Here is a 23911-nt window from a genome sequence, read left to right on the forward strand (position 1 = left end):
TGAATGCCATATGGATGCACAATATGGTGGCACTTGGATTGCCTACAGCTCCATAACACAGAGTCATAGAGGCTGTGCGTGGCCATACCGGTTGCTTGCATACAGCTCTGGAGTGTAAATGAGAGTTATGGAAAGTTGTGAATTCTTGAAGCTCTTCAGTAGCTTCTATGTGCTTTCTGAATCAATATCATCCCTCATGTTGCCATCCTCTTTTTCTTTTAGTGCACTGGACCTTCTCATAAATCAATTATAATGAGATTTGTTGTTCAGGTGGAAGTGACTTGAGCATATCCAACATCTCTCCAACACCTAATCTATAGGATTAAGATATAATCCTCTCTTTTTAACTTTTATAATAGATTGGCATCTGTAAACATGTCCCATATCGGCATTATTCCTCTTACAGAAAGCCTGAAGAACTGCAAAGCAATCAAAGACATTGAGTAAGTACTGCGAACCCCTAGTGTCGAATTTGTACAACTTTTTACAACCCAATCATTCATTAAAATCAAAAGGTTGTTTTCAATATCCATAAACCATGGGGAATATAGTCCACAAACATTTATGCATTTCAAATCACACAACTATTGATGATATGCCCTGTGTGTACAATAACATTGTTTGCAATTAAAAGTGGACACGTAGATGGACGGTGCACCCCAGAATCGTGTCCTTAGGTTGGGACCACAGTTGAACACCACGTTTCTTTTTATAAAATCGGCACATCGTCCCTAAATTAACACCTTAAGGACCACCCACTGTCTTTTGTTGTATGCTGTGTTAGCGCTTTAGTGAATACTCCTGCTCTACAAATGAACTGTAACATGATCTGTTGTTTTTTTTTTGTTTTTTTTTCGTTGTGTTTCTGTTCCGTTTTTCCGTTCGTCATATACAATATACAGTAATTACATAGAAAAAATTGGGCTGGGCATAAAATTTCCAATAGATGGTTCCGCAAAAACGGAACATATACGAATGACATGCGGAGTACATTCCGTATGTGTTCCGTTTTTTTCCGGACCCATTGAGTTGAACGTGATTTGCGAGCAATAATAGGACATGTTTTATCTTTGAACGGAATGGAAAAACAGAATCCACACGGAGACACTTCAGTTTTGTTTTTTTTTCAGATTTTTGAGCGGACACTGAACAGACCCCATTATAGTCTATGGGGTCTTTAGGCTCCGTTACGCTCAGTTAGGTCTCAGTTATCGGCAAAATCCGTCCTTTCCGTTTTCCTGCTCCTCAACGGAGCCGGAGAACGGAAAGGAGAAACGGTGATGTAAAAGGAGCCTAATACAGGTATTTTACCAGAGAAGTGACTTTGATTGGTTGGATCTGAGTCTGAGACATTGTATGTTGAGTCTGTTTTCAACTTACGATGGGCCAGGAAAGACCATTGTATGTAATATTGTATCCTGAGGCCATTGTATCCTGAGGGATCACTGTATCCAGTGCCGGACTGGGGTGCCTAGGGCCCACCAGTAAAATTTATTTTGGGAGCCCACTGTACGGATACATTCAAATATGACTTGCTCACACAGCAGCAGGATGCTATCAAATGATTGAATATGGGGGTCCTTGCAGCAACTTTGAGAAGGTAGGTCCTGGGGAGAAGAGGACACTGGTAGTTTTCCTCTATACCTAGAAGTCATCTCAGCTCTGATCGTGTCTATAGTAATAAACTGGGGAGTTTCTTTAATAAGTTATCAGGTTTTTTATATGAACATAAGCTGGTTGAGGTGCTGTACATTGAATTTATGTATGTAGTGCAGGAGGTCTACTTACGATGGTAAGGTGTGTCTTTTTGCTGATGACACAAAGATTTGTAACAGGGTTGATGTTCCTGGAGGGATACACCAAATGGAAAAGGATTTAGAAAAACTAGAGGAATGGTCAAAAATCTGGCAACTAAAATTGAATGTTGATAAGTGCAAGATAATGCACCTGGGGCGTAAAAACCCAAGAGCAGAATATACAATCAGTGATACAGTCCTAACCTCAGTATCTGAGGAAAGGGATTTAGATGTCATTATTTCAGAAGACTTAAAGGTAGGCAGACAATGTCATAGAGCAGCAGGAAATGCTAGCAGAATGCTTGGGTGTATAGGGAGAGGCATTACCAGTAGACAGAGGGAGGTGCTCATGCCGCTCTACAGAGCACTAGTGAGACCTCATCTGGAGTATTGTGCTCAGTACTGGAGACCATATCTCCAGAAGGATATTGATACTTTGGAGAGAGTTCAGAGAAGAGCTACTAAACTAGTACATGGATTGCAGGATAAAACTTACCAGGAAAGATTAAAGGACCTTAACATGTATAGCTTGGAAGAAAGACGAGACAGAGGGAATCAACAAGGTAAAAGGGGAGAGAATATTCAAAAGAAGAAAAACTGCTACAAGAGGACATAGTTTTAAATTAGAGGGGCAAAGGTTTAAAAGTAATATCAGGAAGTATTACTTTACTGAGAGAGTAGTGGATGCATGGAATAGCCTTCCTGCAGAAGTGGTAGCTGCAAATACAGTGAAGGAGTTTAAAGGGAACCCGTCACCTGGATTTAGTGCACAGAGCTGGGGACATGGGCTGCTAAATGGCCACTAGCTCATCTGCAATACCCGGTCCCCACAGCTCTCTGCGCTTTTATTGCGTTAAACAGTTTTGATCCATATGCAAATTACCTGATATGAGTCCTGTATCCGGAGATGAGTCAAGCGGAAAGGAGCCCAGCACCGCCCCGCGTCCTCCGAATCTCCTCCTTGCTGGCTGACGTCACAGAGCTGGAGCGCCGAGATCTCGCGATGCGCGAGCTAGCACATGTGCAGTGTCGGCATCATGTTCATTCCCTGTACTGGCATAAGCACAGGGAACGAACTACGCATGCGCTAGCTCGCGATGCGCGAGATTTCGGCGCTCCAGCTCTGTGACTTCAGCCAGCAAGGAGGAGATTCGGAGGACGCGGGGCGGTGCTGGGCTCCTTTCCGCTTGACTCATCTCCGGATTCAGGATTTATATCAGGCAGAGAGCTGTGGGGACTGGGTATTGCAGATGAGCAAGTGGCCATCTAGCAGCCCCATGTGCCCAGCTCTGTGCACTAAATCCTGGTGACAGGTTCCCTTTGAGCATGCATGGAATAGGCATGAGGCCATCCTTCATATAAGATAGGGCCAGGGGCTATCCATAGTACTCAGTATATTGGGCAGACTAGATGAGCCAAATGGTTCTTATCTGCCGACACATTCTATGTTTCTATGTGTTATGTGCCACTTGTGCAGGGGGTGGAAGACTAGGGGCCCACCGGGGGATTCACCTGTACCCCTGTGGGCCAGTCCGAGCCTGACTGTATCTCTTGCATAAAACTAGGCCTTATACCACTATATCAAAGAAAATAAATAAGAAGTTATAGCTGCATAAATATGGAGAGGCAAAAACTGAACAAGAGGCTGGTGATTAAGGGTGAGACTAGCAGATAAAACACCAGTCTAAGTAAATCTCTCCCTTTGTGGTCTCGAGCATGTGTTATAATGTTATCTTTTCACTACTACTATTCTCACCACTCCCCTCTGTGTATTTCTCAGTTTGTCCAGTAATGCCATTGGTGAAGAGGGAGCAAAATCTCTGACACATTTACTGACACAGAAGAGGAATCTGAATGCCATAAAGTAAGTTTCACTAAAAAAAGGTAACGGACTGTAAGATCAGAGAGCTGCGGGGAGAAGCTGACAGTTGCCTGGTGCATCCTCATTCAGCAAATATAGAAGGTTAGATAAACTGGTCCAGTCTTTGCTGAAATTTTGGATTCATTTACGGGCAGAGACATATCCCCTTGAGTCTCATTTTACATGTGTGGTATCTTCCCAGTTGTAAAACACTGCACAATAGGTTGGTACTATACAGATGAAACTCGAAAAATTAGAATGTCCTCCAAAGTTCATTTATTTCAGTAATGCAACTTAAAAGGTGAAACTAACATATGAGACTTATTACATGCAAAGCGAGATATTTCAAGCCTTTATTTGTTATAATTTGGATGATTATGGCTTACAGCTTATGAAGACCCCAAAGTCACAATCTCAGGTCCCCTTTGCTCGGGGGGTATGGATTAATTAGCTGACTAGAGTGTGACACTTTGAGCCGAGAATATTGAACCTTTTCACAATATTCTAATTTTAAGCTGCATTAATGCAATTCCTTTTAATTTGCATTACTGAAATAAATGGACTTTTGCACGATATTCAAATTTTTCGAGTCTCACCTGTATACGCGAGACTGATTATTCTTTATGGACCACTGTACTATATAGAGACTGGATATCATCAATGAGCAAACCTTCTCCGTGGTTTCTTCAGAATGTCCTGTCTTCTGTGCTGTGTCCTTCATCTCTTTCAGTGGAATGTTCAGGATTTCAGTGGTAGTATAAAATGTACAGGAGGACGTCCCGGCACTGAGGCAGTGGTGGAAATCAACTGCTATGTTGCTGTAGGATATACAGCCCACAGGATACACATATACACAGTCGGGTCACATTATTATGACCACCTCCTACTTTCGACGTCGGCAGCGTGTTGCTCATGAAGGAAGGCATGTGTGCTGAGCTGGCTCGGTGGGTATATAAGGTGTGTGGTAGGCTGCCTACACACAATATCCCTCGTTGCTGTCATGGATAAAAAGGCTGATTTATCAGAGTTGCAAAAATGGATGATTATTGGCTTTCGGCCAACAGTGCCAGTGCATTTCTGAAACTGGGCAGTTTCTGGCCTGTGCTGCTGTGATGAAAGTGTATCATGAGTGGACTAAAGGCACCATTGTGAATATGCGATGTGGAACCTGCAGAGCACCATGTGCCATTGATGGGAGAGGCGAACATCAGCTACGAAAGTGCGCGAGGACGGACCGACATGCTCAGCACCAAAATGAACCAGGGGGTTGCTGAGACCTCAAGTGTGAGGCCAGAACTCCTCCTAGGCTGTTCCTTCAAATTGTGGCTGGTTCCACCGTTGTATCACCACACCAAAGTGCAGTCATCTTCCCCACTAAGACATTACTCTGGTACTGCACTTGGACACTGCAGGGGATATTTAGTGGCCAGGCTGCTCCACCACACACGGCAGACTCCAGTTTTCTCTGCCCTGGCACTCTGTACATGTGCTAACAGGGGGCCTGGTCTCTTTCTGTTTCAATGACCCTCAGGAGAGGGCCATGGGACCAATAGGTCCTGCTGCACATACACAATTTCATAACTTGACACAGTTTGGATACTAGGCGCCAACATAACAATGGACCTAATAAATCATACACTCAGACTATGAAATGGGTTCACATTACAGCAATACAAAGACTTATTAACAAACCATATGTATAACAGTTATCAATAGCCTCACATATTTTTAGAGGGAAGGAGATCTCTGCATAACTTACAGTAGCATCCATCAGTCGATTCCTGTACAACTCTTTTTCCATTGAGTTGGATCTTCTTATATCTAAAAAAAAAGACAATATGAACTCTATAAAATTCTGATTCAAGTAGAAGTATTGGCCTGACTTGCTCAAGAATGTACTCAAGTGGTCAAGGATCTACTGGATCACATCTGGTTGAATCTGACTAAAATACTATCTTATCGTAGTTAAGAAAATAGGTCATGTAGTGTATCTTCATCCATGGAATAAAACTTACTGAATTGAGCTCCAAACTACACATAACTTAGCTTTATATATCTGCATCCATCCATCCATAATTGTATAGGATGGGGAAGATCAAGTTTATCTTTATATCATATGAATATAAAATATTAAATATTAAATACATGTCTCATCTGGACATTTAAGTCATATCACTAGGCTATGCCATAAATGTCCAACAGTTGCAGGTCCCAACTATGGGACTTACGTCTTTCTCAAGAACAGAGCCCCAACATGAATGAAGAGCACACTGCACATGCACAGTGTCCCCTCCATTCACTGCTATAGGACTCCCGAAAATAGCTGATCTATTTTCAGAAGAACCATAGTAGTGAATTGAGAGGACACTACGCATGCACAGCCACCCCTCCATTGACCACTATGGGACTTCCAAAAACAGCTAAGACAGCACCTGGTTATTTTTCATAAGTTCCATAGCAGTGAATGCGTGGCTTGCTCTTCGTTCACGTCGGGGGCCCTATTCTTGAGATAGGTGCAAGTCCCAGAGGTTGCACCCGCACCTATTGAACATTTATGGCATATCCTACTGATCTGCCATTACCAGATGGGAACACCCCTTTAAAGATGTATCTGATCGGTGGGGGTCTGACACCCGGGACCCCTGCTATCAGCTGTGTAGAAAAGCACCGGCATGCGTATGAGCAGCACCAACGCCTACTCACAGCTAACCAAGCACAGCGCCATACATGTATAGTGGCTGTGCTTGGTATTACACTCAGCCCCATTCCATTCAATGGCGCTGAGCTACGCCTAGGCCACGTGACCGATGAATGTGACGTCACTGGCCTAGAGTAAGCTGCGAGAAGGCCACATTGCTCGCAGGAGCGCTGTGCCTTCTCAAACAGCTGATCGACGAGGGTCCCAAGGGTCAGACCCCCTCTGATCAGATAAAAAGTGTTGAACAACCCCTTAAAGCTGCATCAAAAGAATCCTGTAACAAATCTTTTTTAGTGTATGCGGCTGTGACTTCTCAGCAACTTCAGAAGAAGGAAGACAATTTATTGCAGAATTAACCAAGTGTCATGATCTTCAAGAATTGAAGTAAGAAAGCATATTAATATTACATATTATATATTATAATTTAATAGATTATACATATTATATAACAACAAACTGGATAGATTGGATAAGTTATGATAATTAGATAATCTATGCACATGCTGATATATGTCCAGATCTGCCGAAATCTGATGTGTCGGGCAGCTGCTTGTCTGTGGACATCTGCCGTTTGGGAAACAAGGGTCAGGAATTTTTTTGTTCCAACATAGCCAATCCCTTCTCCCCTCTTTCCAATGTATGTTTATGCTGAAATCTCATTATCTGACTTACGCTGGAAATACCTAACATGACATTTATCACAGTGTTATCTCTTTTGACCAGTTTGCAGTATATGTCGGTAGATGATGACTCTCTCCTCGTTCTGTGCCAAGCATTTCCACAGATGTTATCAATGCGGAAACTAATGTAAGTTTGCGAGCTTGTAGTGTACACTTCTAATACATCATTGATAGAATAGATTAAAAAAAACAAAAAAAAAATCTAAAACTCATAATTAACTATTTATCGCCCCCAAAAACTCTTTAAAGAGGAGCTGTCCCCTCTCCTGACATGTCTGTTGTAGCAACTACTTGCATCCCCCATGATATGTCAATGGTAGAGCATCTATTCTTATGACTCAATGTTGTGCCATTCTTCTATTATTACTACTAGAAGTTATGAATGATTTGCCAGCAGTTTGCATTGAAGGTCCTATTGGGTGTTACCAGTTAAGGCCGTGTCCTTTCTGTCTGACAATATGAGCACTGATTGGATAGTGTCAGACTGTGCAAGGAAATCCCTACACCCAGTTGGAAAAAAAAATCCTTGGTCATTGTTTTATGATCGACCCAAATTAAGAGGATGAAAAGCCACATCTATATGGCTGTATCTGGTCATATGACTGTTGCATAGCCCTGGTGCCAAGATGAAGTAGGTGTAGACTTGCTCCTAGAGATCAGTTATCACATTGGTGTAATGTATACCCTAACTGTGTAATTACCTCTCACCAAAAGCCTGTGCGTCATTTAGAAGCGTCATCATCTATTCTTTTTTGTCATATTTTTTTAGGCTCGCCAACAACAAAATAACCCATAAAGGTGTTTTTCACTTGACTGAAAATATCAACCATTGTACTGCCATAGAGAGCATAGAGTAAGTGTGACTACGCTGCAACATCCGATTATAAAGCATTCTTCATTCCCTTTTCATAAATGACTTTCTCAGCATTGAGCTTCTGTACAGAGAGTACATCTTATACATCTCTCATGACTTTTAAAAGAGCATCTGTCATCAGGATCAACCCTATTAAACCAGGAATAATGCCTGGTATTGTTTATTCTGATCAGTAAAAACGATATCTTATTTATGTGTCTCTGCTGTGCTGTTCCTGAGATATAATTTTTTTTAGTGATATGTAAAGCAGGTCAGAGCCCTTCGGTGCACCGACAAGCAGGTCAGAGCCCGTCAGTGCACCTCCTCTAACCCTCTGTTCCCTTGATTGACAGAGTCCGGTATCTCTCCTTGCTCTGTAAATTACACTACTGGTGCCTGAACAGTGCATCTGTCTGTGCTTCTGATCTGTCTCTGCACAGATGACTACTGAACATTCGCCAATGACGTTATCCTCCTCTATCAACAAAGGACCACGTCAGCGGCAGATGCGCAGTAGTCATCTGAACTCCTGGGGAAGAAGAGCCAAATGCACTGCGCATGATCCGATAGGGAGAACTAAATCTGTTACAAGCAGTGGGTGTGGAACCACTGTGTCAACTAAACGGTTTGACTTTGGTCTACTCCTAAAGGCATTATCTTGGCGGTCCCATGGTTTTCACCCTTTCACACCCTATACAGGGATCTGGACTTCATTGTGCGAGAGCCACCAGGCCTCAGCCTTTTGGAATAGTCCTGGTGTGGTTGACAGCTGGCCTACAGGGGTCTGAGACACTAGTGAGTAGTAGCACCGAGGAATCAGGTGAGAACAAAGTCAGGGACAGTCTGAGGTCAGGGCAGGTACCATACAGGCAATCTGATATGGTAATCCGAGGTGAAAGCAGGCAATGAAGGGTCAATATGATAAACAGGCATAGGTCAGGCAGTGTAGGGTCAGATACTGGTAACAGGCAAAGATCAGTACATGGGCAGACAAACAGAGTAGCACACCTTTGCAGGACTAGTAGAAAACTAGCCCATTGCTCAGATACCCTCCCATAGAGGACGGTGCTTTAAAGGGGTTCTCCGGGAATTAAGAAAATTAAAATACTTAAATATTACTTTATTATAAATATATTCTCAAATACCTTTCATTATTTATAATGGCTCGTTTTGTCTGGGAAGCAATCATCAGGGGGGAAAAAATCGCCGCTGTCCCATCAGTTCACACAAAACCTGTCCTGATGGCCTTTAGCTACGCCCCTGACCACAGCAACACATTACCACAGTCTGTCCTGTCCGTCCTCTCTATACGTCATGTCTCTTCATGAACTAAATTCCCCAAAGATTCAGCTAAAGTTCTTATCTGTATGGGGATGGGGACTGTGACAAGAGTTGCAGGTCAGAGGAGCTCTGGTGAAGGGGTTTGATCCCACGCCTTGGTAGACTCAAGCATTGTGCCTGGTTTAATAGGGTTGGTCCTGAAGACAGATGATCTTTAAAGCACATCTGTAAAGGAATTGTCTCATGATGACACCTGGCGCTAATAGGGCATATGAATTTCAGAGAAGGGGGGTTTCCCCCCTCTATTAGCTAAAAAGCAGAGCCAGTTTGTACAAGCCACTTCCTTTCTGATGAACTCAAGCAATCCTTGTATTACATGGTGGACCATTCATCTGAATGGCCACCATTAATGCTACATGCAGGGGAAATGCCTGTCTGGCTGCAAATTCCTCCAGCATTATCAGCTGTTTTTGGGACCAGCTTTGGGGTGACCCTTTAAGGTTTTTTTAAACCCATATTTTTTAAACAATTAAATTTCCTTCAAAATATTCAAAATAAAAGAATACATTGTACCTTCAGATCTCCCAGTGCTTCTCCACTAATGTTCTTTGTGGAAGCCGCTCCAGCAATGAAGTGTCATGTTGACCTCACTGACATCACCACAGCGGCCGGTGGTTGAAGTAGAGGAAGTATAAAAGTGAGCGTGACTGCAGAAACAGACTACACAGGTTTTGTTTGTAGTCTGTAATCATGGAGACAACAAATAATTCTGCATTAGGTGCTGTATACAGAAGACAGTAGGATATTTGTAATAAATACTTTTTTTTAAACTTGCTTGATTTTCTTTTAATTTTAGATATATGTGATGTCTGATAAACGCACTTGATATTGGCAGATGCCACTGACAGTCTTTTTATTTTGCAGTTTGGGCTGCAATAGCATTGCTGATATCGGTATTGAAAGACTTGTTGCACTTTTGCCAAGTTTAAAGAACTTGAAGAAAATTAAGTAAGTTCCAGTCCATTATTTACAGCTGACCATGGCTCCTAAGCTGCACTTTATTTTTTCCCTTTAACCCATAAGTGTTCATACTAGTTAACAGAGCTCTATGGGGCACTTTTGCTTGCATGCATATACTTTTGCCTTGGTCCACTAACACTAGGGTGTCCAGATGTCCAGCTTTAGGCTGGACAGTCCGGCTTCCTGGCTGCCTGTTCTCTGTCCAACGCAAGACCTGGATGGACGCAGTCACGCATGGGTCTTCTCCTTTTCTTTGACTCCACGCGCAGACAGCATCATTGCTACAGCTACAGACTGACTGAGGCTTTCTCTCACCCCCAGTCAGTCTCTAGAGCCAGACATTACGTCACTCTGTGACTGACTGAAGGTAAGAAAAGCACTCTGGGACGTCCTGCAGGTATATCTGCTCTTTGTGCAGTACTGCGTCTAGGAACGCACTACACTGTGACCTGACCGCACGGCCTCCTACGCACACTACGTCCCGTCCTGAAGCTGTGCGCTGCCAGGACTTAGTGCACTGCTGGCAGGTGGAAAAGAAGAACAGGGAGCGGTGAGTAATACCATTGCCATAACTAGGAGCACTATACTCACTGCTCCCTGGCCCCTTAAAATTAATCTGCTGAGGGGGACAGAATTAAGATATGGCTGGCCAAACCATCTCAAAGTGTGCAAGAGTGCGTTAGCAATATTCCTTCTCACAGCAGCAAAGTCTGTGTCTGCCATACATTTTCACAACACCTTGCTGTCTGACTCCAGTACCCGGCCTCGTTGATTCTAGACCTTCAAGTTTCCTTTCTTTGTCTGGAGCAATGGCTGTGAATGCCTCAGAGATGAAGGTTCTCTGAGCTCAGGCCTAGTTCTAAGGAGCTCTTACAACATAGGTCCTCTCTCTTCCTCAGCTAAGCACAGACTCTTCACTAACTAGGGGGGCGCACCCAGGTCCATCTCCTAGTAACCTAAGGGGATGAGCCAAGGATTTTAACCCTTGCTTGTCCATACAATGCTGTCCAGTAAATTAGAACATTTCTCTCAACAATATAACATAACAGATTACCCTTTGCAAGTGACCCTGTTCTGGGGTACTGCACATGCTTATACATTTTAGGATAGAATGTACTCTTAGTTATAGCTGTGCCTTGGTTCCAAAACTGTGAATTTTTCTACAGATCCTATAGGTCACATGTAAGGGGGATACAAGTGTACAAGTACCATTTTTATAATGTTAGGAGTGGTGCTGTGTTGTAAACCGTGAATCCTTATACTGTACTTTTCAGGCTCCCACAATGTGGCATCAGCTCGACAGGAGGATTAAAACTTGCAGAAGCGCTAAGACAGTGCCCGCTTGTGGAAGAGATCGAGTGAGTCACCTACAGATATCCTCTGATTTAATAAGTAGAGAACCCTGTCCCATAGCATGGACACCCCAGTCTGGGAATCATTGACTTTTATTTATTTATTCTCTCTTTGATTATCCTTAAAGAGCACCTTTCAGCAGGATGAACCCTCTCAAACCCGGTATACTGCCTGGTAGGGTTGATCCTAAAATCGATTATGGCGTTCCAGAGATAAAATATTTTTTTTCTTTATCCATGCGAATGAGGGATTCAGTACACCGAGGGGCGTGGCCAGCACTAGAAAGATGAGGCGCTCCAGTGCACTCGGTTGTTAGGCCCCACCCCTCAGTGCACTGAAGCCCTCATTTGCATGAAGCATAAGTCTTTTTTCTCTGGAACTCTGCAACCGATTTTTCACAGGACAGCAGGGACGGATTGGCCATAGACCTTACAGAGAAATTTCCTGGTGGGCCGATACCCAGGGGGCTGCCTTAGCCCTCCTCACGGCCGGCCAGTGGAAGTTTTTGGGGATGTATTTTGTGCTGCTGAAGGCAGTATTTTGTGATGGACTGTGGTATTTGGCTCTGTTGGGGTGGTATAATGTGCCACAATATGGTATTGCTGAGACCTGCTTTCCATCAACGTGGACCTGACTACAAAACAGGGCCACTTTTATTTTTTTTTTCCAGGGCCACTTTAAGTTCCCAGATCGTCCCTGCAGGACAGATATAATTTTAATCATCAGAATCAACCCTACAATGCAGTATGCTTGGTTTAATAGGGCTGATCCTGCTGACTGGTGCTTTTGAATACCTGCACAACTCTCTACCACATGAGAATCTGCTGACGATCAGTTGATCACCTTGCGTCTGACTGATGAAACCTTTGGCAATCAGCTGTTATTGTGAGGGAAAGCAGATAATGGAGAAATCTGGTATTACAAGGTGCACAGTCAAATGATAGCAGCGTACCACGCAAATGGTCACGCCGAGTCCTGTAGATCTGACATCTCATTACAGGGCTCTAGTTGCATTTCTGTGGGAGGGTGAAGATCAGAAGTGAATTGAAAGGAATCTGTCACCCGCCACCTCCCTATCCAGCTGTGTGCATTGGGTACATAACTGTGGTTCACCTGATTAAAGTGCTATTTTATATACACTGCTCAAAAAAATAAAGGGAACACAAAAATAACACATCCTAGATCTGAATTAATTAAATATTTTTCTGAAATACTTTGTTCTTTACATAGTTGAATGTGCTGGCAACAAAATCACACAAAAATAAAAAAAATGGAAATCCAATTTTTCAACCCATGGAGGTCTGGATTTAGAGTCACACTCAAAATTAAAGTGGAAAAACACACTACAGGCTGATCCAACTTTGATGTAATGTCCTTAAAACAATTCAAAATGAGGCTCAGTAGTGTGTGTGGCCTCCACATGCCTGTATGACCTCCCTACAACGCCTGTGCATGCTCCTGATGAGGTGGCGGACGGTCTCCTGAGGGATCTCCTCCCAGACCTGGACTAAAGCATCTGCCAACTCCTGGACAGTCGGTGGTGCAACGTGACGTTGGTGGATAGAGCGAGAAATGATGTCCCAGATGTGCTCAATTGGATTCAGGTCTGGGGAACGGGCGGGCCAGTCCATAGCATCAATGCCTTCGTCTTGCAGGAACTGCTGACACAGTCCAGCCACATGAGGTCTAGCATTGTCTTGCATTAGGATTAACCCAGGGCCAACCGCACCAGCATATGGTCTCACAAGGGGTCTGAGGATCTCATCTCGGTACCTAATGGCAGTCAGGCTACCTCTGGCGAGCACATGGAGGGCTGTGCGGCCCTCCAAAGAAATGCCACCCCACACCATTACTGACCCAATGCCAAACCGGTCATGCTGGAGGATGTTGCAGGCAGCAGAACGTTCTCCACGGCGTCTCCAGACTCTGTCACATCTGTCACATGTGCTCAGTGTGAACCTGCTTTCATCTGTGAAGAGCACAGGGCGCCAGTGGCGAATTTGCCAATCTTGGTGTTCTCTGGCAAATGCCAAACGTCCTGCACGGTGTTGGGCTGTAAGCACAACCCCCACCTGTGGACGTCGGGCCCTCATATCACCCTCATGGAGTCTGTTTCTGACCGTTTGAGCAGACACATGCACATTTGTGGCCTGCTGGAGGTCATTTTGCAGGGCTCTGGCAGTGCTCCTCCTGTTCCTCCTTGCACAAAGGTGGAGGTAGCGGTCCTGCTGCTGGGTTGTTGCCCTCCTACGGCCTCCTCCACGTCTCCTGATGTACTGGCCTGTCTCATGGTAGCGCCTCCATGCTCTGGACACTACGCTGACAGACACAGCAAACCTCCTTGCCACAGCTCGCATTGATGTGCCATCCTGGATAAGCTGCACTACCTGAGCCACTTGTGTGGGTTGTAGACTCCGTCTCATGCTACCACTAGAGTGAAAGCACCGCCAGCATTCAAAAGTGACCAAAACATCACCCTGGAAGCATAGGAACTGAGAAGTGGTCTGTGATCACCAACTGCAGAACCACTCCTTTATTGGGGGTGTCTTACTAATTGCCTATAATTTCCACCTGTTGTCTATCCCATTTGAACAACAGCATGTGAAATTGATTGTCACTCAGTGTTGCTTCCTAAGTGGACAGTTTGATTTCACAGAAGTGCGATTGACTTGGAGTTACATTGTGTTGTTTAAGTGTTCCCTTTATTTTTTTGAGCAGTGTATATCATGCATGTCACTTGCAATATAACATAACTACAATACATTTCACTTTCTTTGCAGTTTATCTGGAAACAATTTTGAAAACAAAGCCACGTGTCACCTCCTCGCTGCTCTGGCTCAAGTACAGCATTTAAAGGTTCTCCAGTAAGCAAAACTGATTTTTACAATTTATAGATCACAATGAATTTAACAGTTTGAAGGTAGCCAAACACAACAGTAGCTGTCAGTGGAATGCTTGTTCTGCTGACAGCTACTCCTCCTGACCCCACATACACATTTGGCCAAGCATGCATGTGTTACAGAGTGTGGGGGAATAATCATTGCCAGACAGCTCTGGCAGCAACTTATCTACCCTGAGAACGAAAGGACTGGACATGCTGACATCCTCCTCGACATCTAAAACCAGGGCAGATTGGGAAACGCACATCGAGTAGATAGTCGGCCATTCATGTAAAAACAAATCAGTGGGTTCAGCCAACATATATCTACTGCCAATATACCATACGTATCTGTCAGATCTCAAAATGAGAAAAAAATAGAGGAGTATTTCCCTTTAATTCATTTTTAAAAATTAGCAGTCGGTCTGGCCTGCATAGTGAAACTTATAGTAAAATCATAGCATTACTGCCTGACAACCTATCTGATTCCCACAGAAAAACCACTGAGGCCAGGTGTACTGGGATTTATGTGGATCAACAGCCCGGCTGGCTAAACTCAGTTTTGGGCCAATTTATTATAACCCCACAGTTAATAATGTAATGTCGCCCAACAACAATGTTAAACAAAACACTATTGGAATATTACAATGTGAAAAAAAAATTTATGTCACATAAAAATCTAATTCATGGACAGGACCACTAGATCAGATCATATTCATATAATAGACAGCTCTGCTAGATCAGATCATATTCATATAATAGACAGCTCTGCTAGATCAGATCATATTCATATAATACACAGCTCTGCTAGATCAGATCATATTCATATAATAGACAGCACTGCTAGATCAGGTCATATTCATATAATAGACAGCACTGCTAGATCAGATCATATTCATATAATAGACAGCTCTGCTAGATCAGATCATATTCATATAATAGACAGCACTCCTAGATCAGATCATATTCATATAATAGACAGCACTGCTAGATCAGATCATATTCATATAATAGACAGCACTCCTAGATCAGATCATATTCATATAATAGACAGCACTGCTAGATCAGATCATATTCATATAATAGACAGCACTCCTAGATCAGATCATATTCATATAATAGACAGCACTGCTAGATCAGATCATATTCATATAATAGACAGCACTGCTAGATCAGATCAGATTCATATAATAGACAGCTCTGCTAGATCAGATCATATACATATAATAGACAGCACTGCTAGATCAGGTCATATTCATATAATAGACTGCACTGCTAGATCAGATCATATTCATATAATAGACAGCACTGCTAGATCAGATCATATATTAGACAGCACTACTAGATTAGGTCATATTTATATAATAGACAGCACTGCTAGATCAGATCATATATATATAATAGACAGCACTCCTAGATCAGATCATATTCATATAATAGACAGAACTGCTAGATCAGATCATATTCATATAATAGACAGCACTGCTAGATCAGATCATATATTAGACAGCACTACTAGATCAGGTCATATTTATATAATAGACAGCACTGCTAGATCAGATCATATTCATATTATAGACAGCACTGCTAGATCAGGTCATATTCATATAATAGACAGCACTGCTAGATCAGATCATATTCATATAATAGACAGCACTCCTAGATCAGATCATATACATATAATGGACAGCACTCCTAGATCAGATCATATACATATAATAGACAGCACTGCTAGATCAGATCATATACATATAATAGACAGCACTGCTAGATCAGATCATATTCATATAATAGACAGCACTCCTAGATCAGATCATATATTAGACAGCACTACTAGATCAGGTCATATTTATATAATAGACAGCACTCCTAGATCAGATCATATTCATATAATAGCACTCCTAGATCAGATCATATACATATAATAGACAGCACTCCTAGATCAGATCATATTCATATAATAGCACTACTAGATCACAGGGAGCTGAACCACTTCCAAAAGGTGGTGCTAGTGTGACGGTTCTCTTTTCCTGGGAGACACCTCTTTGCTATACTTTTGTAATATATATTCGGACAGCGGTAATTACACTCAGTTGCATTCATGCACTGGGGTGATTTGGTCGGCCGCAAATTGCGGATCTGTAAAGAAAATAAAACGGATCGCGTCCGTATGGCATGCGTTTTTTTTTTTCGGATCCATTGTAACAATGCCTATCCTTGTCTGCAAACGGACAAAATAGGACATCTTTTGCGGCCCCATTTAAGTGAATGGGTCCGCACCCGAGCCGCAAAAAATTCGGCTCGGATGCGAAACCAAACCATGTTCATGTGCATGTAGGCTAAGAAATTGGCATTGGGGAGAGAGGGGCACCGTTTCTATTTTCTCCTAAGGCAGCAGAAAGGCTAGGTGCACCTCTGCCTGCACATCATCTCATTTGTAGAGTGGCACAGTGTAATTGCAGCTGCTCTGTCCCATTCAAGTGAAGGTATTGTAATTACTTTGCTCCAAGGAAGACGGCGTACATGTCATTTTGAAGAAGAAGCAGTTCTTGCACGAGCGCTGCAACCCCTCCAAACCATGACCAAGGGTGGAACCCCCGCTGATATGATATTAATGACCTATCCTGAATAGAGATGTCGCGAACATAAAATTTTCCATTCGCGAACGGCGAATGCGAATTTACGCAAATGTTTGCGAACCGGGCGAACCGCCATAGACTTCAATAGACAGGCGAATTTTAAAACCCGCAGGGACTCTTTCTGGCCACAATAGTGATGGAAAAGTTGTTTCAAGGGGACTAACACCTGGACTGTGGCATGCCGGAGGGGGATCCATGGCAAAACTCCCATGGAAAATTACGTAGTTGACGCAGAGTGTGGTAAGTTGAATTCGCAATGCAATTAATATAACCTGTATTAATCGCATTGCGATTACAACTTAGATCTGAGTTCATAATGGTTGTATTGCTAGAATTGACGAATATAACGAATATAGCACTATATTCTCAATCTTCGTTATATTCTAGCAATACAACCATTAGGAACCCAGCTCTAAGTTGAATTCGCAATGCGATTAATATAACCTGTATTAATCGCATTGTGATTACAACTTAGTCAAATTTGTGACACTGCAGCTTCAGAATGAATCTAAGATGGATGCTGTCCTTGCTTTTTGATAAGAGGTAGGAGGGTCTGAGAGGGAGGGTATGCTGATTGGCTGGAATGTGTCTGCTGACTGTGAGGTACAGGGTCAAAGTTCGCTCAATGATGTATACGGGGCGCACCGAACATCGCATATGTTCGCCCGCCGCGGCGAACACGAACAAGCTATGTTCGCTGGCGAATAGTTCGGGACAGGGCCGGTACAAGGCAGGGGCCGAAGGAGCGGGTGCCCTGGGCGCTACCATTTGCGGACAGGAGGGGGGCGCAGGTGAAGTGCCAGCCACGGCCCCCCCTACATCATGCTGTGCCCCCCCAACTAAAATGACCCCCCCCCCCCCAAGTGAGCAGCCGCCGCCAGGCACAGGGAGATGAGCGCTTCCATTGCGCTCATCTCCATTGTAAACTGTCTGTTCCAGCGGAGGTGCAGGGGAGGGAGAGGCGTGTCCCTTCCCTTTCCTCTGATAGGCTGCAGGCAGGCACCGAAGTGGAGGAGAGGCCCCGCCCCCTAATTACTCCTGTTTACCTTTCTAAAGCTAAAGGACCTTTGATGATGTCATCACAGGTCCTGTAAGGGAACTGCACAGTGTAAAGTGTAGTTCCCAGGTTAGAACAGTGCATCTGCCAGGACCTGTGATGACATCATCTTCAACATCACAGGTCCTGCAGAATCTAGCAAAGGAACTGCACCAAAAATGGTGTAGTTCCTAGGTTTCAAAGGTACATCTGCCAGGACCTGTGATGACATCATCACAGGTCCTTCAACCCCTAACAGCAAGTATTAAAAGTTCACAAGCAGCTCTGTATTGATCCATACAGACTGGAATGGAGAGGTAAGAGGAGGTCCTCCACTTTTCATCATTTACCCCCCCCCCCTCCATGCCCTGTTTTTACTCATTGCTCACTCATGTATACTACTTCAGACAGTTACCACTACCTCATGTACCTCACAGTGACTATAATGCATAACTGACCACATATTTCTATAAACACTGCATCTACAGTATTATACCTTCTATGTGTCACATCAATACACTGCTCTGTATATATATATATATATATATATATATATATATACACACACATACATGCACACACACTGCATATATTACACAGTATTATACATGCAATATGTACAGATATATAGTATATACCGCAGTGCACTGATATGTGAGGTATGAGGTATAATAGATGCTGTGTGTACAGATATCAGTACACTTCTGTATATACTATATATGTGAGGTACGAGGTATAATAGATGCAGTGTGTACAGATATATAGTATATACAGCAGTGTACTGATATGTGAGGTATGAGGTATAATAGATGCAGTGTGCACAGATATATAGTATATACCGCAGTGCACTGATATGTGAGGTATGAGGTATAATAGATGCTGTGTGTACAGATATCAGTACACTTCTGTATATACTATATATGTGAGGTACGAGGTATAATAGATGCAGTGTGTACAGATATATAGTATATACAGCAGTGTACTGATATGTGAGGTATGAGGTATAATAGATGCAGTGTGTACAGATATATAGTATATACCGCAGTGCACTGATATGTGAGGTATGAGGTATAATAGATGCTGTGTGTACAGATATCAGTACACTTCTGTATATACTATATATGTGAGGTACGAGGTATAATAGATGCAGTGTGTACAGATATATAGTATATACAGCAGTGTACTGATATGTGAGGTATGAGGTATAATAGATGCAGTGTGTACAGATATATAGTATATACCGCAGTGCACTGATATGTGAGGTATGAGGTATAATAGATGCTGTGTGTACAGATATCAGTACACTTCTGTATATACTATATATGTGAGGTACGAGGTATAATATATGCAGTGTGTACAGATATATAGTATATACAGCAGTGTACTGATATGTGAGGTACGAGGTGTCAATACACTGCTGTATTTACTATATACCTGTACACACTGCATCTATTATACCTCGTACCTCACATATTACACTACTGTATATACTGTATACACTGCATATATTATACCCCATACCTCACATATCAGTACACTGCTGTATATACTATATACCTGTACACACTGCATCTATTATACCCTGTACCTCACATATCAGAACACTAGGGAATATACTATATACCTGTACACACTGCATCTATTATACCGCGTACCTCACATAACTGTACACTGCTGTATATAATATACATCTGCATCTATTATACCTCTTTTGTGTGCCAGGGCTGTTTTGTAATCCCATTCCGGCCCTGATGGCATAAATTATAAAACGCAGCAGCAAGAATAGTTCATGGAACAAAGGGAGGGGCTATAAAAGGGGAATGGGGGCCCAATTTAGATTCCTGCTATGGGGCCCAGTGATTTTTATGTACGCCCCTGGCTGCAGGCACTAGGCCGGCAGCCTATCAGAGGCCGGCGCAATGACGTCATCGTGCCGCCTGAGCCTTACATTACAGCGTGGGACACAGGAAGAGGCTGCATCGCATCGCTGACACTTAGGTAAGTATAAGTGTTTTTTTTTTGTTTTGTTTTTACAATAGTGTTACTGGCACATTGGGGGGGCTTATTACAAAACTGGCACATGATGATGGGGGGACTTTATACTGGCACATGATGATGGGGGGGAACTTTATAGTGTCTGTGACTTTCAAAGTCCCACAGTCCTTTGTTCTATTGCTTTAAGTATATTCTTGTTTTGAAACAACATTGATTCTTTCTTAAAAACGGGGGGGGGGGGGGGGGGGGGGGGGGGGGGGGGGCGCAGTTTGCCATCTTCGCCCTGGGCACCAAATGGCCTTGTCCCAGCCCTGGTTTGGGACATCTCTAATCCTGAATATAGATCATCGTATATTGTAGCGCTGCACAACCCCCTATCACTCTTCGGTGTGTGGGGGAGGGGGGGAAACCCACACGAACGTAGGAGGGAAAGGGGTGAGGGGTAAAGGCCTGGAAACTAGGGAAAGGAGCAGGTCACCTCCTAGAGATACCCTAATCAAAGTCCTGACTGACTGCCAGTATGAACTGACCCCAGAGGTAGGTGAGTTCATACACAGGAACCTAAAGTTCTAACTCTCCCTGTAGGACCCTGGTACTCAGGACCGGCTCCAGGTTCATGTGGGCCCTTGGGCGATAAATCTCAGTGGGCCCCCTTGTGGCATTTGTCAAATGTCACCACAGCATCTGAGAGTGTTAAAAAACGGAAGCGCGGGCTTCCTGCTCAGATGCGCCTTCCTTCAGCAGAGATCAGGGAAAGCACCCTGTTCTAAAATGAGCCGCAGCCTGTACTAGGCTTCCAGGCTCATTGTTAGTATATCCCAGTTCAGGCCACTGGATGGCAGCACTGAACTGTGATATAGTGGTTTCTATAGAGAATAATGGAGCAATTTCGATTATTCTGTATAAGTTGCAATCTGATGAAGTAATTTATAAAAAGTAAAAAAAAGTTAAAAAAAAAAATGTAAATGTAAAATCACCCCACTTTCCCCAAAAATGAACAAAAAAAGAATAAAATTATGGGCATCGTCGCATGCGAAAACACCCATACTATTAAAAAATAAAAAAGTTAGCCCATATGGTGAAGGATGTAATAGAAAAAATAAATTAAAAAAAGGCTGATTTGCCAGGAACTAGAGCCATAGCCATATATGGAGCAGGGACTCCTAAGCCAGGAACTAGAGTCCTGACTGTTCAGTAACACTGGGGGATTCCCCGTACAGCGATCTTCAGCAAAGACCTGAGTGGGCCCCCTAGGAGCAGTGGGCCCTGGCACTTGCCTGAGTTTGCCGGGTGCTGACGCCAGCCCTGCTGGTACTAATGTCAGGACAAGAGACAACCTGTTTCTCCAAAGGGTAGGACGAACAGGAGTCTCCCTCAGGCCTAAAAACAAATGGCAGGGAAAAAAACAACACAAGAAAACTCCAAAAATACACAATAGGGGAAGAAGACAACTTAACTTCAAATAGCTATGGAAGCACAAGAACTCCACCGAGAACCAAACACCAGCAATCCACAAAGACTGAAGCTTTGTGGGAGAAGACACAATAAATAGGGAAGGTAAAATGACCACATAAGCAACACCTGAGGCAAGAGGTGTGGCAATTACCAGAAACAACACAGACACGAATTGATCCACAAGGAACCTGTCAGATCAAACCACGTGTTGCCAGTCTCACTGATGTCTTGGCATCTGTCACAGGAATGTTCGTGACACCCCCTTAACAGAACTGTGTATGACTGGTATAGAGCACCTGTTACCATTAGATACATATGAGTAGTCTGAAACCGCAAGGGTCTGGCGGTAGACTGCGATCATGTATGTAAACGGTAAACTTCTTGGCACATACGCTTTTCACCATCTAACTTTAGCAGCGCTATTTATCATAGGAATTTGCCCTAATCCAGTAGAGAAGTCTATGAATAGAGAGAGCAGATAGAATGCAGAGAGAGCAGAGCCTCTAGGTGTAATGGTTACGCCCCCGTTGCTCTAAAAAGCTCGTTTGCATATTTGCAATGCAGGCACATATGAACATGGGACCAACACAGACGTCTTCAGCTACCAAGTGCACATGTAACAGGTCAGCCAGTGTCCTAGGTACAAATCTGCTGACAGATGCCCTTTAATAGTAAATTTGCCCTTTCAATGTCATGTCACCGGAATGAATGGGAGTTTTCCCCCCAATATTTTATAAAGGAGGGGATGGGTACAATTCCATTCCCTTAATATTTCCATATCGGATCATTTGCCTCTTGGACAGATGCGTTCTGCGTCTGATCACAGGGAGGCTGTAACAAGCCTCGGTGCACCGGGCACACATGCCACCATGCCACACAGACTGTTCTGATGTATAATCCATTCCAAGTGATGTGTACAATGCATTTCAGATGTGATGTTGATACAAGCTGCAATTCCTATCACAGTCACAACGTAGTGGCCGTCATTCTTACTAATGACTTGGCGCCGGGCTGTCGGTGACCCCTGGTGTACGACGGTAGTACTAAGTGCCACCGCACGACTGTTTACCTAACCCACACACTTCCTAACGGCTCGCCCATGTCAGCTGCTGTTTATTTCATGGGCTCGTAGTCCTGGGGCATCTGATGACATCACCGGTGAGGCGTGTACACAGACAGGCACTGACAGGTTGCCATGGCAACATCCTTTTTAGCAGCAAGTGAAAAGAACATTTTATTTTGTTCGCTGTGCATGCCAGAGCTAATATCCTGTGTGCTGACCTATGTTATTGCCAAGCGCGGGCTGCACCCAGCACCAGGCTTCTGTCACTGTGGCTCAGATCTATCACAGAGAATAATGCCGCACAGCATCGCGCTCATGCGGCTCGTACACGGGCCACTCATGTGCTTATTAAATATGGCATACCCTATTCATGCCACTGCTATAGCAGCCTTCAATTCTGTTTGCAGATTCTTGGTGCTAAGATAATGCACTGCAGTCCTGGGGGGGGGGGGGGGGGGGGGGGGGGGGGATGCGCAAACAAACTCAGCTCTGCTGCATCTATATCTTACAAGTGTGGGGATTCGCTCTGTCAGTTAGGACTAGCGGATGCAGTATAGAGGCAAAGTACACAGTTCTTGAATCAAACAGCGGTGTTTATTCACACATTGGTGTATAACAAAATGCAGATAAGGTATATCACAAAACGCAGGTGGCTTGGTGTTTGTTCACACACAAGGAAAGTCCATAAACAATAAGTCCCCTTTTCTCCTGGTTGTTAATTCACACCCTGTTAGTAGTTCATCCTCATCAAGCCCATAGGCGGCCTGTTCGCCTTTAGAGGGGCCTGAGTCCTCCAGCCCGGCTCAAACCTCAAATCCCAGCACAGCCCTCAGTTCACAGCACACAGACTCCTGAGCTCCACTTGGGGTGAGCTGGACCAGGGTATGCACTCTGACGCCCAATTATGCAATGGCTGGGTCAGGTGTAGGTGATAGTTTATAGTTTTGTTTGTGACGCCAATTGCAGCGTGCGCAGGGTACTGTCACAGGGCCCTTTAAGAGTGTTTTAACGCACGTCCCAGGTTAGGAATGCCAGAGTGGCGTAATGTCTCTGTATGGTAGTAGTAATTGTGTCAACGGTGTCTCCTACCTGGGTACGGCTGGACTCCTGGATCCTGGCTCACTTGCAATAAAATGAGTGTGGTGCTAGTAGGAGTAATAGAGGGATTTGCATCAGTAATTGAGATCCAGACCTTGGGTAAAGTTCAAACTTGTCTTTACTGGTTGTAGCTTTCATCCAAGCAAGATACAGCATTAGACTTTGGTCCCAGCAGGTATTGGCAATGTGTAGCAGAAATATATCT

At 43.7% G+C, this 23911-nt stretch overlaps 1 protein-coding gene across 5 annotated transcripts in view; it reads left to right on the top strand.

Moving 5' to 3' along the window:
- Nucleotides 1-23911, top strand: part of NLRC5 (NLR family CARD domain containing 5) — a 157235-nt gene that overhangs the window by 102086 nt on the left and 31238 nt on the right. For 4 of the 5 annotated variants that reach the window (XM_040409360.1, XM_040409359.1, XM_040409362.1 and 1 more), the window contains 8 exons: nucleotides 360-443; nucleotides 3577-3660; nucleotides 6650-6739; nucleotides 7079-7162; nucleotides 7805-7888; nucleotides 10094-10177; nucleotides 11464-11547; nucleotides 14323-14406. In XM_040409360.1, the coding sequence (XP_040265294.1) occupies nucleotides 360-443; nucleotides 3577-3660; nucleotides 6650-6739; nucleotides 7079-7162; nucleotides 7805-7888; nucleotides 10094-10177; nucleotides 11464-11547; nucleotides 14323-14406 (678 nt within the window). Of the gene's footprint in view, nucleotides 1-359; nucleotides 444-3576; nucleotides 3661-6649; nucleotides 6740-7078; nucleotides 7163-7804; nucleotides 7889-8587; nucleotides 8696-10093; nucleotides 10178-11463; nucleotides 11548-14322; nucleotides 14407-23911 lie in introns of those variants that run through there. The other variant, XM_040409364.1, reaches the window with a different exon arrangement.

The sequence above is a fragment of the Bufo bufo genome, chromosome 10, assembly GCF_905171765.1.
Source record: "Bufo bufo chromosome 10, aBufBuf1.1, whole genome shotgun sequence".
Lineage (NCBI taxonomy): Eukaryota > Metazoa > Chordata > Amphibia > Anura > Bufonidae > Bufo > Bufo bufo.